At 38.7% G+C, this 18,094-nt stretch overlaps 1 protein-coding gene across 1 annotated transcript; it reads right to left on the bottom strand.

Annotated features, from left to right (window-relative positions):
• Nucleotides 1-3,965: 3,965 nt before the first annotated feature.
• On the bottom strand, nucleotides 3,966-15,401 carry LOC124061932 (myosin heavy chain, fast skeletal muscle-like). The gene is made up of 41 exons (XM_046394283.1): nucleotides 14,804-15,401; nucleotides 14,502-14,544; nucleotides 13,727-13,948; nucleotides 13,508-13,651; nucleotides 13,253-13,409; nucleotides 13,133-13,160; nucleotides 12,950-13,052; nucleotides 12,748-12,840; nucleotides 12,598-12,661; nucleotides 12,419-12,517; nucleotides 12,221-12,324; nucleotides 11,957-12,095; nucleotides 11,693-11,811; nucleotides 11,296-11,445; nucleotides 11,018-11,188; nucleotides 10,628-10,928; nucleotides 10,461-10,531; nucleotides 10,288-10,375; nucleotides 10,060-10,177; nucleotides 9,853-9,976; nucleotides 9,578-9,714; nucleotides 9,237-9,492; nucleotides 8,910-9,152; nucleotides 8,650-8,826; nucleotides 8,422-8,567; nucleotides 8,229-8,319; nucleotides 7,748-8,137; nucleotides 7,514-7,640; nucleotides 7,309-7,427; nucleotides 7,029-7,225; nucleotides 6,624-6,807; nucleotides 6,348-6,513; nucleotides 6,105-6,229; nucleotides 5,692-6,000; nucleotides 5,396-5,599; nucleotides 5,159-5,284; nucleotides 4,893-5,063; nucleotides 4,696-4,800; nucleotides 4,505-4,600; nucleotides 4,283-4,414; nucleotides 3,966-4,065 (listed from the first exon to the last, which is right to left on the bottom strand). The coding sequence occupies exons 3-41, from the start codon at nucleotides 13,931-13,933 to the stop codon at nucleotides 4,045-4,047; spliced, it is 5,802 nt and encodes a 1,933-aa protein (XP_046250239.1). The 5' UTR covers nucleotides 13,934-13,948; nucleotides 14,502-14,544; nucleotides 14,804-15,401; the 3' UTR covers nucleotides 3,966-4,044.
• Nucleotides 15,402-18,094: the final 2,693 nt, after the last annotated feature.

Below are 18,094 nucleotides of genomic sequence, written 5' to 3'. Positions count from 1 at the left end.
AAAGCAGATAGAAGTCAAACTTACCACAAGCAGGAGTCTCAAAGGGTCTTCAACCACACACTGGTCTGCACCCTTTGACTCCTTATATTCAATCTGGCTTGCCTACGTAGTAAAAGTTAAATATGGGACACATGCAAATATGGTGTGGATAACAGTCTAAGCAGATGTACATTGAAACAGGTGCTGCTAGTCAATAAATGTACTATAAATGAACTACTTATGGATGTTTGGATGTCAGCCTTACAGACTGACAAACAAAACATCCAAAAATGAAGATTTCTTTTTACTTTCTTCAATTAATGTCTTTCACAACATGACATTGTTAGGTCTTTTAGTAAAAAGGAGGGGTGCAAAAATAGCAGTTCTGTTTCATTTTTTAATTTATGTTAAACATCTTTAAATTGCTGCAGACTATGTCTGACTGACTGCCTTGGCTGTCATTTACACCATGACAACAAGAATGGCTTCAAACAAACAAATTTCTTAGGTGTCTGTGTCATGCAGATGATGGAATGGATATTTTAATCAACCCACATTTCTATACATGTTACACATTTCACTCGCTCTCCCACTTTACAAGTGTGACCATGACTTCAAGTGTATTTTCTGCCTTTTTACGATACTAACTTTTTCACTTCAAAGTGTTGCTGATTTTATCGCAAATCCTTCACTTTTATTCATCACTGTTGACACTGTGCATCTGTAAATCATTTCGAGCAGAGTTCTTTAAATGCTCAAATATTTTCTTTGACTATTTGTCCAACAGTAATGATTCCATTCTGATTTCAAAATATGTTCTCCTGATGTGTCAGATAGAGTAAGATGGTTAAAAAAAAACAAAACAACAACTCTTCACTGTACAATTATTAGCTTTAAGCAGTTTTGAACACTGTTTTCCAGAGCAGTTCAGGAGTTATAGAATATTTAAAAAAAAAAAAAAAGTTCTCGCAAGCTGCCACCTTTTTCCAGATTTGAATGTTTTAATGGCAACAGTGTGTGATTGCCAGCATGCAGTGACGCGAGTTCAGGCTAGGCTGTGATTCCAGAACATCCCAAAATAATATAGATATTCTTAGCACCGGTAAATGAAATGTTGTGAATTAATGAAGTGATGTAGAAGTTATTGTTACTGTTGTCTCTAAACTGTGAAAGAAGTAAGCTTCACTTTTGCCATTTAATCAGTTTTAAAACAGCTCATAGCTATGCTTTGCAAAAAGCAGTACAGATATTTGATGCGTATGTTATCATTTCCAGTTATGCTTCATAACAATGTCGAAATATTAAATAATGAAAGATCATGTGAGGATTTTTCATTTGTTTTCCTCTCACCCCATTTTTAGGTACCATAATTATCATGACCCCAGATGTTCCAGATCTGTCAGCTTTTTAACTGATTACAGTTTTCAGGTTTGAAATGCAGGGAAAGGGAGCTCTTGCTGTTCATCATCCTCAGCTTTCACTTTGAGCTATCAGTCCTTCAGCCTGTTTTTTTTCTATTTTTTTAAATTTATGTCAGAAAGTAAATTTCCACATTTTTAAGGCTATTTAAGGTTTCTAGTTATTATTTTATGTGTAAAATATCAATGTGATTGGAACTGGTAAGTTAGTTACTTCAAATGTAAGTCATATTTGCTGAACAGACTGAACTGTTTTTGTTGCCCCACATCTCTTTCTTGTAAATCTCAACTTTGCAAATCCAAACAAGATTCTTTAGGGCAGCTCTTGCCGCCTTGTAACTAATCAGCCTCATCAATTGCTGCAGCTGTAAGGAGCAGCTTTTGGCTTTACTTCATTGTCTTTGGGCAAGTTACAGAGAGCAAATTAAATTTAAATCTGTTTTTGTGATGGCCCTTTTAGGGTATTGCTTGGATCCTAAATTTCTGCCACCAGCTGACTTACTCTAGGGGTTTTTTATGTGTATTAATACCACTAACATACTTATTTAATGTAATCTAATCTAAGTTCAACTAAATTCAATGTGTATGCTAAATCCTAATTTCATTTTCGAGCAATTTATTAAGCTAAGGCTATAAAGTTGAAAACACACATATATTAATATTTATTTATTTATATTTATGGACTTAAAAATATCAATATTTGCTTAATTAAACTTTTTCTTCATGTGTGAAATGAATTAAAACATACCCAGCTTCAGTTATTGTTGACACAATAATTAAGAATTAATTAAAAAATGTATGAATTAAAAAATGCCCTTCTTTGCGTCATACTGTGTAACACTACTGTATATTTTGACTACTGTTGTCTGAAGCATCATATTTACATAATTAAAAAGAAAGTAGATGAAAAAAATATGCACTTCTTAGATCTTTTACCACACTCACAGTCTGGAATTACTGGAATACTTGCATTGATTGTATGTTGCTTACAAAGCAGAAGTTAAATATGGGACACAAGCCAAATATGGTTGGGACAACAGCTGATGCATAGAGTTTGGCATTTGCTGCCGGTACATGCATCTTATGTTTCAGGTTTCCATCAGCAAAGGCACATCTTGAATTTGTGATAACCCCCACTTAAAAAATGTAACTAGTTTTCAATTTTTTAATGAACTGGTTATTCACTGATTTGAGTAAATTGTTGAAACATACTAGTCAGAGTATAAATACACATGTTGGCCCTTTTCTAATCATCTCACATATTCTTTAATTTGTAGGATTAAATGCAAATTTGGAATTATAAATACTAAATGGAATAACAGTGGAAATGTAAATAATTTCACAATCAGTAAATAATTAAAAATATGTAACTGCTACTTGTGATAAGGTGTAAGAGATATGTCTATGGTATTCACACTCATATGTCAAGCTATTAACGCTTTAACTGACTCTGCAGACAGAGCTTCAAGTCCATTTTTGGCTGCATTTTAAATGTCAACTATTCCCGTTGTTGAGCAATACCATTTTTAAATGTCACAAGCAATAGTGTTGAACTTGCAGTGTGAAAAACACCCTGAAAATGTCTGCATTCAATTATCACTCAGCATAGTGCAATCACATTATAATTTGCAAACTGAAAGGAAAAAATCCCCTGTGATAAAGAGTAATTTACATTCACAAATGTTTATTTGAAATTTAAGTTCACTCATTAATCTCTCACATCACACTTCGAATTAATAGTTCCTTTTGAATGTATGTTTAAATATGTGTGCATACATTCTGTGTTTTTGTGCAGGTGTCAGGACATCTTAAAACCAGCTATTACACAACAGCTGACACTGTCATGTGATTTATCCTTTACCATGTGGTACTGAAATATCAGGTCAGGTTCAGTCACATGCTTGGCTCTGTGGTCTGACTGATCTATATAAATGTTATTGTTAATGTATATATTGTGATTAATGTTCTCTGTATTTAATTCAAGATTTATATAGCTGAAAACTGACATTAGTTGAATTTGAGAGCAAGTGAGGCTTACTGCTCTCTGAGCAGAGCCAAACAAAGTTGTGGTTCCTTATCAATGCTGTTTCAGACCTGCCAATGGTATGATAGAGTTCATCTCGGATTTGGATCTTGGATGTTTGGATTAAATATGATTTGAGTGGTGCACATTTACTTTTTTACCCATAATGTGTTTCATGAACATATCCTGACGAACACAAAGGTGCTCACAGGCCAGCTTGGGGATTAAGTTTCTCTGCACATCAGGGACATGCTATGAGCTGTCCATACACCTCAAATGTTAAGGATTGTTTTAGCAACTTTTTGTCGTCAGGTCGCTGGTTGCCAGAAAACTCTGGACTGTATGAGTGACACATTGATAATGTCTCAGGGGAAGCTTTAACATTAAACAGCTTATTTTATGTTTCACATCACAATAAAAAAACAGCATTTGACATTAATTCAGGATTGTGCATATTATTTAGTTACTGATCTGGTTCAGTTCACACATTAACTACCTTTTAGAAGAAAATAAGGTATGAAAGTATTACACACAACAATTTAAAAGCAATTCCTTAAACTTTATTGTTTCATCATCAGTTCTATCATATTATATGATTCAACACAGTGAAACATTCAGTGTATTTTACTCAGCTGCTTCTTTTCCCTGTAAAAAAAAAAAAAAAAGATAAATGGGTTGTGTGAGTTTGATTTTAAGGAGCCTGAAGTGACAATAATTTTGATCAGTTAATCCTATATTATTTAAACCCAACACTGTGAAAGGTGTGAACATATTGCTGTAGAGATTCTGCTCTAACATTCTGATGGACACAAATTAAAGAATGATGATTGCCTTTTTCATGATATTACACAAAGCTATTTACCTTTCCACTGTCACGGCTCTTTGCCCTCAGTTTGTTGACCTGAGACTCTGCAATATCAGCACGCTCCTCAGCCTCCTCCAGCTCATGCTGGATCTTCCTGCACTTGGACAGGTGAACGTTGGCCTGTTCCTCCTGAAATTAAAGATGTGGAAAAATGTTTGAATATTCTGAAAGGCCAACCAGATCAGGTGTACATGGTTTAAAATAAAGTGTTGTCCTTACCGCTTCCTCAGCCTGCCTCTTGTAGGCCTTCACCTTCAGCTGCAACTTGTCAACCAGATCCTGCAGCCTGGTAACGTTTTTCTTGTCCTCCTCGGTCTGTAATAGAAAATATAGATTTGGATGTTTAAATATTTTTATTTGTATATTGTATTGAATTGTACTGTACATGTCAAATGTTAATGGAGTTTTACCTGATAGGTGAGCTCCTTCACCCTCCTCTCGTATTTGCGGACACCCTTCACAGCATCTGCTCCACGCCTCTGCTCAGCCTCAACCTCTGCCTCCAGCTCACGCACCTTCAGAAAACCACAAAATTCATAAAATGTTTAGGATCCCTATGGTTTCGTACATTTGTTCGACCATGCAAATGTTAAGAGAATTATCTTACCCTAGACTCAAGTTTCTGGAGCTGCTTCTTGCCACCCTTCATGGCCAGGTTCTCAGCCTCATCCAGACGATGCTGCAAGTCCTTAACAGCCACCTCCAGGTTCTTCTTCATCCTCTCCAGGTGAGCACTAGTATCCTGCTCCTTCTTCAGCTCCTCAGCCATCATAGCAGCCTAGAGCAGAAAGCATAAAATGTTAATTAGAAATACCTTGAAAAAAATGCAATTTATGTGGAGTAAAAATGAGAACAAATGAAATTTAAACCTACATCAGTGATGGCCTTCTTGGCCTTCTCCTCTGCATTCCTTGCTTCCTGAACAGTGTCATCCACCTCGCTCTGGATCTGGACCAGGTCAGTCTCGAGCTTCTTCTTGGTGTTCAAAAGGCTTGTATTCTAAAAGGTAAAAAGATTTCGTCACTGAAGTCATCACAACCAATTGTCACGTCATCTTTGAAAGAAATGTTCAATTGTTACACCATCGAAGAAATTGTGGGGTTTGCTCACCTGAGAGTGCAGGAGTCCAACACGCTCGCTGGAGTCAACCAGCTCCTGCTCAGCAATTTTGCGGCTTCTCTCTGTCTGTTCCAGAGCAGCTCTAAGTTCCTCAATTTCAGCCACCATGAGGCCGTTCCTGCGCTCCACCATAGCAGCTTGTTCCTTGAGGTCATCCTGGGCTCTGACAGCATCATCAAGATGCAGTTGTGCATCCTGGTGAAACATATCAGCAAAATAATTATATGACTGGCACAATGTTGGTGCACTGCCCATAGACTGTGCAGCAACTTTATGTCTTACAATACCTTCAGCTGTGCCTGCACATTCCTCAGCTGCTTCTGGGATTCAGCTGCCTGGCGATTGGCATGGCTCAACTGAATCTCCATCTCATTCAAGTCTCCCTCCATCTTCTTCTTGATTCTCAGGGCATCGTTCCTGCTCCTGACCTCAGAATCCAGAGTGCTCTGCATGGAGTCAGTCACCCTCTGGCTGTTCCTCTTGATCTGCTCAATCTCCTCATCTTTCTCTGCTAGCTTCCTGTCCACCTCACCCTTGATCTGGTTAAGCTCCAGCTGGACACGCAGGATCTTAGACTCTTCGTGTTCCAGAGTTCCCTAATGATATCACAGAATAAAACATTCATACACTCTTTGCCTTCAAACCTCGGGTAAAACATTTGTCCATAGAGTTTGAGAAGATCTTCCCAGAAGAAATGTACCTCAGCCTCTTCAAGAGCAGTCTGGATCTCAGACTTCTCTGTCTCCACCTGCTTCTTGGCCTTCTCCAGCTCATGGATGCTCTTGCCAGTCTCACCAATCTGTTCAGTCAGATCTGAGATCTCCTCTGCAGAGAGATGCATGTGTTTTATGCTGTTAAGGCCCGATGTGTAAAATTTAAATAGATACTTATGTTAATACAATGTATTGTTACCATAATAGTTAATACAATCTAGTAAGCTCACGTTGCAGATTCTTGTTTTCACGCTTCATGGTCTCCAGCTGATCCAGAGCTTCTTCATAAGAGTTCTTCATCTTGAACAGCTCAGTACCAAGAGCACGAGCCTCCTTCTGTGCTCCCTCCAGCTCTGCCTGACCCTCCTCATACTTCTGTTTCCACTCTGCCAACACCTAAATAACACAATGTTCAGTTTAGTTGGTTATGTAGCAAAATAACAACAAATAAATGTATTTTATGCTTTGCGCAACTTGGTTATGCAACATCATGTAAACACTGTCACCTTGTCAAAGTTCCTCTGCTTCTTGTCCAGGTTGGCAGCAAGTCCATTAGCCCTCTCCACATCAATCATGAGGTCCTCCACCTCACTCTGGAGCCTCTGTTTGGTTTTCTCAAGAGAAGCACACTTGGAATTCACTGCCTCAATCTGTTCCTCAGCCTCCTGAAGGCGCTGGGCCAGCTTCTTCCTGTGAGAAAAAGATGCAGTTTGTCTCTCAGTGAAAAGCCTGAAGTTCTATTGAAACAATTATATATGGTTCAATAGAATTCTGATGAACACATGAAGGTAGTGCCACAATTTAAAATGTTTGGCCCAAAAAAATAAGCCAAACAAATGTCAAATTGTAAAGTTTTTATTTGTTTACTGCAAGTGTTGCTTCAAGCAATTAATTGTTTGAATGTTACTCACTTGGCTTCCTCAAGCTCCTCAGTGCGCTGGATAGCATCAGTTTCATACTTAGTTCTCCACTGAGCCACCTCACTGTTGGCCTTGGACATACCACGCTGCAGCTCAGCCTTGGCCTCTTGCTCCTCCTCAAACTGCTCCCTCAGCAGGTCACAGTCATGGCGGGCTGATTGCAGTCCATGGGCAAGAGCATTCTTGGCCTGATGTAAGAAATAATATTCAGTGTGCAAGACATCTAAATAACACAGAACAAATACACCGTAAACACTCTGCATTTTCTTACCTTAACCTCCTCCTCAATATGTCTCTTCAGCTCCTCAATCTGCTGTGTGAAGGCCTGTTTGCCTCTGGTCAGCTGGGAGACAAGAGCTTCTTTCTCTTCAATTTGACGACTGAACTCACCTTTGTGGAAGATGTCATGAAGCTTTAGTTTGGGTCATTTTGCTCAAGAACACATGACAGATAATTCACTGATAACTAATAGATACCATTTTCTGTCAGGAGACGTGCTTTCTGTGCACCCAGGTCATTGATTTGACGGACATTTTCATCATTCTTGGTCTTCAGTTCACTCAGTTGGTCCTCAAGAGTACGGCACATCTTTTCAAGGTTTCCCTAATGAAGGAAACACAGATCATGTCAAAGAGCAGATTTTATTTATTTAATTACTATACCAATTATGGTATTAAAATAGAGTTTAGTGTTGTTTGTGTTTTGTGTACCTTTGCTTTAGCAACAGCCTCCATATTGCTAGAGAGGTCATCAATCTCCATTTTGTATTCACTCTTTTCCTTCTCAAGCTTCTGCTTGACACGCTGGAGGTTGTCGATCTGCTCTCCCAGCTCAGCAACGCTGTCTGCTTGCTTCTTGCGCAGAGCAGCAGCAGTGGCTTCATGCTGCAGAGTGGACTCCTCAAGGTCACGACGGAGCTTCTGGAACTCAGCTTCGCGCTTCTTGTTCATCTCAATCTGAGCGGCAGTGGCACCACCAGCCTCCTCCAGCCTCTCACTGATCTCCTCAAGTTCCCTGGAGAGGTCAGCTCTCTGCTTCTCAACCTTGGCACGAGCAGCACGCTCTGCCTCAATCTCCTCCTCCAGTTCCTCAATACGGGCCTGGTGAATGGAGGTACGTTTTTTTCACTAAACTTTTAGTACACAAAATGGAAATGCATGAAGTTACATTTTATTTAACACAATATGTCACCTGAAGCTCCTTGATCTTCTTCTGAAGCTGAGCACCCAGTGACTGCTCATCCTCAATCTTGCTAAGGAGCTGACTGATTTCAAAGTCCTTCCTATGAGAATAAATGATAAAATACATAGTAAGAATTCATACAGTTTAACACGATTTTTAAAAGGATGGTTGTTCAAATTCAAAAGTAGTTACTAAGAGTTACTTTTTCAGCTTCTCCTCAGACTGCTGCTTGTCATTCTCAAGATCCATGATAGATTCCTGTGCCAGTTTCAGATCACCCTCCAGCTTCCTCTTGGCTCTCTCAAGGTCCATACGCAGCTTCTTCTCTTGCTCCAGAGAACCTTCAAGCTGAACAATATTATGAGCTAATGATCACGTTCAAGAATATTGAATATTGCTTGGCCAAACCAAAGAGATTTTGTAAACTTACATCATCCACTTGCTGCTCAAGCTTGGTCTTGGCCTTGGTCAGAGTGTTGACTTTGTCTTCCTCAGCCTGCAGGTCATCAAGAGTCTGCTGGTGAGCCTCCTGAAGGGCTTTCTTTTCCTTGGTTAGCTTGGCAATGCTCTCATCCTGAGAGGCCATCTCCTCGGTCAGGTTCTTCACCTAAGTTTGCAAGAAGGATGTTGTTTTTACATGGTAATCTTTAAATATTGCTTGATCTGCTGCATATATTAATATTTACACACCTTGTTCTCAGTGGCGTGTTTCTCCTTCTCCACTTTGGCCAAGGTAAGCTCCAGGTCATCAATATCCTTCTTGAGCTCAGAGCATTCATCCTCCAGCTTTCTCTTCTTGGCAGTCAACTCAGCATTAATCTCCTCTTCATCCTCCAGTCTCTCAGTTGTCTCCTTGAGCTTGGCCTCCAACTGAATCTTGCTCTTGATAAGTCCCTCACATCTTTCCTCAGCATCTGACAGATTCTCTGATTCCTGGTTCATTTTATGAAAATAGTCTTTAGCACATCAACACTGGAAAACCAGAAAAGGCACAGCTGTCTGTTGATATGTACTTACGGATGCTACTTGCAGCTGCAGATCGTTCTTCTCCTGCAGGAGGGACACCATCTTCTCCTCCAGTTCCTTCTTCTTGGCCAGAGCAGCGGCCAAGTCTGATTGCATCTTCTCATAGTTCTCCTTCATCTGGGCTAGTTCCTTCTCAGTTTCAGCGCTCTTCAGCAGAGGCTTGATCTTGTAGTACACCTTCATCCATGGCCAGTGTTTCACATTCATGAATGAGCGGACGTTGTACTGGATAGTATAGATGGCTTCCCTGTTGACAAGGCATTGAGTTATGAATATCACTGTTGTTTGTAACTTTCCATACCATATTTCAGAATTTGCTGTTTTCAACGTGCCTCCTCTCCATCATCTTCACAAACTCCTTTCTCATGAGGTACCCACGGCAGACAGCCTGAGTCATGGTGACCAAAGCTGCCAGTTTTTCATCTCTCATCTCTTCAAGGGTACCCAGCAGACCAGCCTTGAAGAACACCTGAAACAAAAAGAATAACGTAGCGTTAACTCACACAGTGAATCCTTCTCCCCCTTATTTCACACAAAAATACTTTGTACTTAAAAACATTTCTTCTTGGCAAGTACACTGAAGTATGAATATAATCCAAAAGCTTACCTTGGTGTGTCCAAATCTGTACTGGTCATGATCAACATCAATTGATCCAAGCAGCTTCTCTGAAGCCTTCTTGTTATCAATGAACTGACCCTCAGGGATGACACTGGCATTCAGCACCTTGTACCTTTTAAGAGAGAGTTTATGGTCAGTGTGAGAGTTTTCTTTGGACAGTCCGCATCAAAAAGACATTAAAATGCCAGCTGATACCTCTGCTTGAAGTCCCCGTAGAGGATTCTGCTGGGGAAACCTTTTCTGCAGATTCTGATACCCTCCAGCACACCGTTACACCTGAGCTGGTGGATGACCAAGTGATTCTCCATAAGACCTGTAGAAAGACAGTTCCTACTTGTTTGAATGAGTAGTTCCTCTTTTGCTGACGCAGTACAAAAGTAAACCAACAAAACAAAACTTATTTAGTTTATGTTTTCAATGTACCTGGCGTCTTTGACTCGTTGGGAATCAGACAGCGCACAAAGTGAGGATGGGTGCTCCTCAAGTTAGTCATCAGCTTGCCCAAGTTCTCCTGTAGATTCAAAATGGTAATTCTTGTCATGAAATGGAACAAATGTAAGCACTGAGTATAACCTGTTTACAATATTACACCTTACCCTGAACTGTGAAGATACAGTCTGCATAGAGGAACCCTTCTTCTTGCCTCCCTTCTTGCCACCACCGGCCTCTGTTGATAACAACAGACATGTTTTTTCAGAAGCAGGCATTAACACGATCACATGCTTTTCAATTTTGTTTCAATTGATCGTAGCTAAGATCGTACCCTCAACAACGGGAGGATACAGATAAGCCAGCAGTTTAACTGAGGACTTCTGATACAGCTGCAGCACAGACTCATTCAGTGGATCCTTGTTCTTATCCAGCCAGCCACTGATGTTGTAGTCCACGGTACCAGCATAGTGCACCAGAGAGAAGTGGGCCTCAGCCTTTCCTTTGGCTGGCTTTGGCTTCTCAAATGCTCTGTTTTTACCAAGATGCTGGTCATACAGCTTGTTCTTGAAGGATGTGTCAGTGGCCTTGGGGAACATGCACTCCTCTTCAAGGATGGAGAAGATGCCCATAGGCTTGAAAAAAGTGGGAAGACATTTGTAATTATAAAGTAGCAAGTTATACTTATAAGTTAATACACAGAATCACAAAGTGAAATGACTACCTTTTCAATCAGCTCAATGCAGGCAGCCAAGTCCATGCCGAAGTCAATGAACTCCCAAATAATACCCTCCTTCTTGTATTCCTCTTGCTCCAGGACAAACATGTGGTGGTTGAAGAACTGCTGCAGTTTCTCATTGGTGAAGTTGATGCACAGCTGCTCCATGCTGTTGAACTGTGAGAGCACATATATTCAGCATAATCTCTTGCAGGTAGTAAGAAGATAGGAATGGTTCTGTCATGAAAAGCATCAGCTACAGCGCTGTTTGAAATGAAACTCACATCAAAGATTTCAAAGCCAGCAATATCCAGGACACCAATGAAGAACTGCCTTGATTGTTTAGTGTCCAACATCTGGTTGATACGGACGACCATCCACAAGAACATCCTCTCATAGATAGACTTGGCCAGGGCAGTCACTGAGTTCAGCACCTGAAATTTTTTTTGTAAAATGCAGGATTATTATTCTGGACTCTAAATGAAGTAGATACAACAAAAGAATCAACACTTAAATCAGGTTCTTTTCTTTTTTCTTTTTTTTTAACTTTGTTAATCCCAAACAATCCCTGCATTTAACCCATCACTGATTGAAACACACACATGAAGGTTCCTGTTGGTAATAGAAATACACATGTACTCCAATTTAAACAAAAAACTTATACCAACATGTGTCAGTTACCTGAGGTACAGTCTGTCCCTTGGTGACAAACTCATTTCCGACCTTCACTCTGGGATAGCACAGAGCTTTCAGCATGTCAGCAGAGTTCAGACCCAGCAAGTAAGCAACCTTGTCAGCATCTGGAAATAGTTAAGTTATTTACAATTAATATATACAGTATGTGACTGAGACTTTGCATTATGACATAAGAGAAACCAGTCTGACCAAGAAATTTTCTGCTTTTGGTCCCAAGCTATGCACTTATACCTGGCCTTAAATACTCACCCTCTGTGCCATCAGGCTCAGCCTGCTCCTCACGCTGCTTCTGCTTGAACTTCATGTTACCATGGTGGAGCACAGCACCAGTCATCTTGTAGATGCTCATCTTCTCTTCATTAGTGAAGCCCAGAATATCAATAGCATTCTGTTTTCAAAAGAAATGTCCAGACAAAACATAATCACTTTAGAAAATGCATTCAAAAGAGGGGTACTGATATTACATATGATGGACATAATACATTTCGATGTTTTGAAGTGAAGATCACTCACATCAGTGGCTTCCAGCTCAACTTTGTCATCAATGCTGGCCACAGTGATCTGGCCCTGGCTACACATGGGGAAGTCGTAGGGGTTGGTTGAGATAAGTGCCAATTCTGAAGAGAAAAAAAGAGGTGACAAGGTCAATAAATTGTTAAACATGAAAGATGTGAGTAGGTTTAAAATTATGCGACAACTCGGTCTGTTTACCAATCAGCTCAGGCTTGTGGTTGGTCATCATCTGGTAGAAGATGTGGTAGCCTCTTTCATCAGGAAGCTGGAATGAGACTCTGGACTTCTCCAGCAGATCTATAAATGTTGTTCACAGGTCACAGTCTGCAAATTCTGAGTTCCAATCATTTGTATGTACCATGAGAATTGTTACTTACATGTCTCAATATCAGCACTAGCCAGTTTGCCAGTTGTGCCAAAATGGATTCTGATGAATTTACCCTGTTTGGAATAGAGGAGTTTTTAATATCCCACCTCATGGAAAATATATATAAAAATATCTTATGTAGAAATCCCTCCATACTTACGAAACGAGATGAGTTGTCATTCCTCACAGTTTTGGCATTACCATAGGCCTCCAGCAGAGGGTTGGCTGCAATAATCTGATCCTCCAGTGAACCCTATATGTATATAATGCAAGTTTAAAATTGATATCAGAAAATGACTGGGAAAATATTCCTTATTTAAAGAACACTGAAATGTTGTCATCATACAGTAACATATGCCCACCTTTGAGGAGTCCTGCTTCTTCTTGTCTCCACCAACTGAGATTGTTGCAAAGTACTGGATGACACGCTTGGTGTTCACAGTCTTTCCGGCACCAGATTCTCCACTAGGTATAGACACAGACTTATGAGAATTTGTTCAAGATACTTGATTGTGTTTAACAAAGTGAACAAATGTGCAACTTACGTGATCAAGACAGACTGGTTCTCCCTATCTGTTAAATGAAAAAAAAAGGAATTAGCTGTGTTTTTCTGCAACAGAAACCTCATATACTGATGATTCTACACTGTCATGGTCGTGACTTACCAGTAAGCATGAACTGATAAGCGTTGTCAGAGACAGAGAAGATGTGGGGTGGAGCCTCCATACGCTTCTTGCCTCTATAGGCACTTACAACTTCAGCATCGTACACAGGGAGCCACTTGTAAGGGTTCACAGTGGCACAGAACAAGCCAGAGTAGGTCTGAAAGTCACCATAGAGATCCAGCAGTTAACTGTCTGTTTCCTACATGTACAGCCATTTTCAATATTTCTCTTTTCTCGTTAGACAGATTGTCTTACGTAGATCATCCATGCTGCATAACGCTCTTTGAGGTTATACAGCACAGAGGCTTCATTGAGATGGGTCATCATGGCCATGTCCTCAATTTTGTCGAACTTGGGAGGATTCATTGGAGAGACGTCATCTTCTTTGACTGTCCTCTCCTGGAACAGGACATTTGTCACAATGAGAACTGATCACACTGAATTCCTAAGTGAATCTGACTTTGTGGTACCAACCTCCTGAGTATCCAGGACTTTGACAGTGACTTTGCCACCATCTTTCTTGATGATTGTCCCCTTTAAGTACAGCTCCTTAGCATCAGCCACGTAGCAGGCAGACTTGGCATCAAAAGGTTTGTTTTGAGCCTCAATTCTCTCCTTCTCTGGCTTACGGAGGTAAATGGCAGCTTTGCCATAAATGGCCATCTCCGCGTCCGTACTCATGGTGGCAGCTTATGTCTGTGGTAAGTGAAACAATTACAGTTCTCAATGGTTGTTGTTTGTTTTTGTGATGTAACAGTTCCTAAGTGTCTGATTGTGTATTAACAGCTCACATAACAAAATCAAAATTATGTTTTTGTGTTAATACATGTGGCCTTGATCTTAGATAAAGCATTTCATATCGACAGACAGACATTGTTTCAGTTAACTTCAACAAATATCCATCCATTAGCTTTAATCACTTATGTATGTGAGGATCCTGGGAGGTCTGTTTTATGTCCCAGTTGACACTGAGCTAGACGCAGGGTACACCCAGCAGACAGGCCAAACACAAGGTGATAGACACGCATTTCCATTCACATTCACACCTACAGACAATTGTAAATTGCTAATTAACACATGCTCTGGGAGATCATGTTAACTCGACACAGAAAGGTCCTATCCAGTTCAGCTTGACTGAAACCAGAACTTTCTTGAGGTTAACCAAAGCACCACTGTGCCAACCACTAATTAAAGGTAGAAATTTTGTACATATATCAAACATGTTATTAGTGGAAAAAGCTGTACATACCTTACCCTTTCCCTTTGTGAAATGAATGTTATATTCCACAATCCTGTGGAAGATATTAATGTTTTCATAAGTGCAGGAAATTTATTGGAAATAATGTAACTTACATCCCTTCATATTATACTGTAAAATTACAAAGATTATATTTAATTTTCTATTAGATGAAAGTACATAGTGCACTGAAAATTAATACGTGAACGTTTTTACTTTTATAAAAAAAGACCATTTAAAAGACCATTTTGTAAACTAATTTCTAAAATGAGGAAGTTTGAAATGGTATAATGCATAGCAGAAGATAACCTCACCACAGGCAGGAACTTCACAGGTCTTCTACCGCACACTCTGAAGCTCTTCTTGGATTCCTTATATTCAGTCTGGTTTGCTTACATAGCAAAGCTTAAAGCAGGCTGACACACCAAATATGGTTAGAATGACAGCTCGGTCTTGAAGCATTTGAAATATTTAGCTGGCACTAAATTTGGGAGAATCCCTATATGAAGTATGTTGCTTTTGAGCTGTTTTGATGGGCTGGATATCTCTGTCTATATTTGTGAGTAGTCAATAAAATAATTGGATTAAAAAAAAACAACAAAAAGTTAAAACAATGATTAGAGGTTTAATTCCTTTTACGTTCAGTTCTGTTATGTTTAATTCAATTCTATTGTGTTGGTCAACAACATGTTCGTTGCTCACTATTGATTGTATTTTAAAATTGTTCAGTTCGCTGGACTGTTTCAAAACACAAGAAGAATTTTGTGTGGGTATAGCAGGCATCCGTAGGAAGCACAATGCTTCATCAAAGCTGCACAGTTTTTTCTCTGAAAACATCATAATAATAACAAAATAATTAGAATAATATTTTTGTCATAAATTGGACTTGAACAGGGATCTTTATTGCACACATGTAAATATACACAGATATGAATTTACTATGTAATTTTAGTAATCTTTAAGTAAGCAAAGATTAAATTAAATGCATTTTAATTTAATTAAAGTCTGTTTTTTGTTTTGTTTTGTTTTTTTTATTTTAAGAAAACAGACAAACTACAGTACATAATTTCATAGGAATGTCATGGTTTCATGAAATGAAATGTTAACTTGCTTCACCTTTGGTGATATCCTCTTAGAGGTGATCAGTTGAGTTTATAAGGTGAGTTTGATTTAGTGGTCAGCTGTCAGCTAACTTGGGGTCCAGTGAGTAACACATGCTATGTCTCTGTGAGTCACATTTGTTAGGGGCCCTCTGTCGTACTCCATCATGTAATTTGAGTACTTCTAAAGATTGCAGCATGTAGGTGAAAGAAGTGGGCATGTCATCAGAGAATGGAATGGTGCATGGCATATCCTCAGTTGGTTTACTGTATACTGTCTTAACGAAAAGAATGTTTTAGTCAAAACTAAATGCTGCTTTAGAATTTATTGGAGTGATGGAGACATACTCTAATTGTTAACAGGATTGAATATTTATTCCAACACTCAGCACTCTGCATGCTTGCGCTATTGCATTCTTATCTACTGTTTATAAAAACAGTTTGACTTGTATAAAGACACTGTATGTTGTTCTTTGCTGTTGCTTGTATGTAATTATATTGCCTACTTTTTTCATTTATATGTGTGTGAATTATAGCTTTGTTTTTAGTTTGTCTGTCCTTGTTCACCTTTGTCTCCCTTGTTTTTAGTCAAATGTCTGCTTTATTCACATGTACTCATAAAGATGATTCAGATTCTGAAAAGGTTGCCATGACACTGCTTTTACCCTCCTGAATGTCACAAAATGTTTGTTTGTCGATGCTGTGACTGATCCAAGTGCCCCAAAAGAAATTTCAAAATATAGTTAGTGTACACACAAATATACATTCTCCTGAAACTATGCCAGGTAAGAGAAAAACAGCAAATGAAAATAATTATGGTACATCAAATGTGACGTACAATGGTAATACTAATTAATTTGAAAAAAAAGATTTGAACTTGAAAGTTGGAATTTCGATTTTGAACTTGAACTGAAATACAACATTGTACTCGAACTAAAAGTTAATTAATTATAATAAATAAATAATTATTAATTAATTATTAATAAAACAACAATAATTAAGCAACTATTAATTAATTATTAATAATACATTATTAATAATAAAATAATTAATAAATAAATACACATTAATTAATAATAATAAAATAATTAATAAACAATTACTTATAATTTTTATTCAGTTCTGAAATTCTCTTAAATTATCTATTTTCAGTTCTCACTTTCATATATATTTCAATATCTGTTTTGAATTTGTTTTTTAAAGAAATTACCATTTAAAACCCAGTTTTAATTGTACGAAATCGGTGTCATCAATTTATGATTTTGATAGAAGTCCCTGAGTGAAGTTAGCAAATTCCCCTCTCTAGTAATGTTCTACTAGAAGAATGGACATTATTTTATCATTTTGTACAGCAGTGTTTACAAGTGCAAGCCCATGAATCATTCAGTACTATAATAAATGTGTGATTTTTATTACTTTTTCTTGAATGTGTACTTAACATTTGGTGTGCTGCATTAAACTGTTTACGCCAGCTCAATGTAACGAGATAGGTGTCAGGGCATTGAGAAGGAGGAGAGAGGCTGGGAGGTCAGAGGTTAGATGGTGTAGGGTGGTGGGGGTGGGAGTTTTGAGGTACACCACAGTTGTTGAAGCTTCTGCAAAAAGACATTCGGCTGATTGGTTACCAAATTGAGGTAGCATAGCACAGACAAGCTTTGACCACTCATGGTGGGATCTATTTGTGTTTACAAAACATGAGGATAAAGGGACTGCTGCTCACCAGGGCTAGAGAGGGAATGAACCCCGATGCAGAGTTAAAAGGCAGGCAGGCAAGGCAGAGGTCCGAGCAAAAGTCTTTATTTTTTTTAAATCAAAAAAACTAAACAAAAGCAGGCTTGCACTTGCTGTGACTTGAGATCTAAAAGCAAACTGTGGCAAAAATAACTCCTGGCATGGCCTGGCATGGCCTGGCGAGAGAAAGCAATCAAGAAAACCAAAAGCAAAGCTACGTGAAAACAGGACACACAGGGGAAGTGACGCTTTTCAAAATAAAACAGGACATGACAAAAACCTTGAACATAAAACATGGAAACATATGACAAGACAAACATGAAACATGGCACATGGACTGAAATCAAAAGACAAAGCATAACAAAAACACCAGGCACGGCACAAAGTGTCTGGCTTGTTCTTTGAGTGTTAGACTTCAGCTGTGGCAATATTGTTGTTATGGAGCATCACATCAAGAGTGTGAACACATTCACTTCTAACAGATATTCAAATACTTGTTTTTGACTATATACACTATTAATTAAAGAGTTTGGTCTAGACCTGCTCTAATTGGAAAGTGTCATGAGATAACTTTTGTTGTGAATTGGCGCTGTATAAATAAACTGAATTGAAATTTAATTGAACTATATACACTATCCTATATACTATGTAAGAGTCACTGGTTATTCTTCTGGATTATGGCAAAGACTGAATCAAAGTAATAACTCTTGAAATCACAGACTGTGGATTGGATAAAAGTTGGATAAAGTTACATAGTGTGACCCAGCAGTTTAA

Source organism: Scatophagus argus, chromosome 7, assembly GCF_020382885.2.
Source record: "Scatophagus argus isolate fScaArg1 chromosome 7, fScaArg1.pri, whole genome shotgun sequence".
Classification (NCBI taxonomy): Eukaryota; Metazoa; Chordata; class Actinopteri; family Scatophagidae; genus Scatophagus; species Scatophagus argus.
Note: the sequence above shows the minus strand (reverse complement) of the source record. Positions and strands in the feature narration are given on the sequence as shown.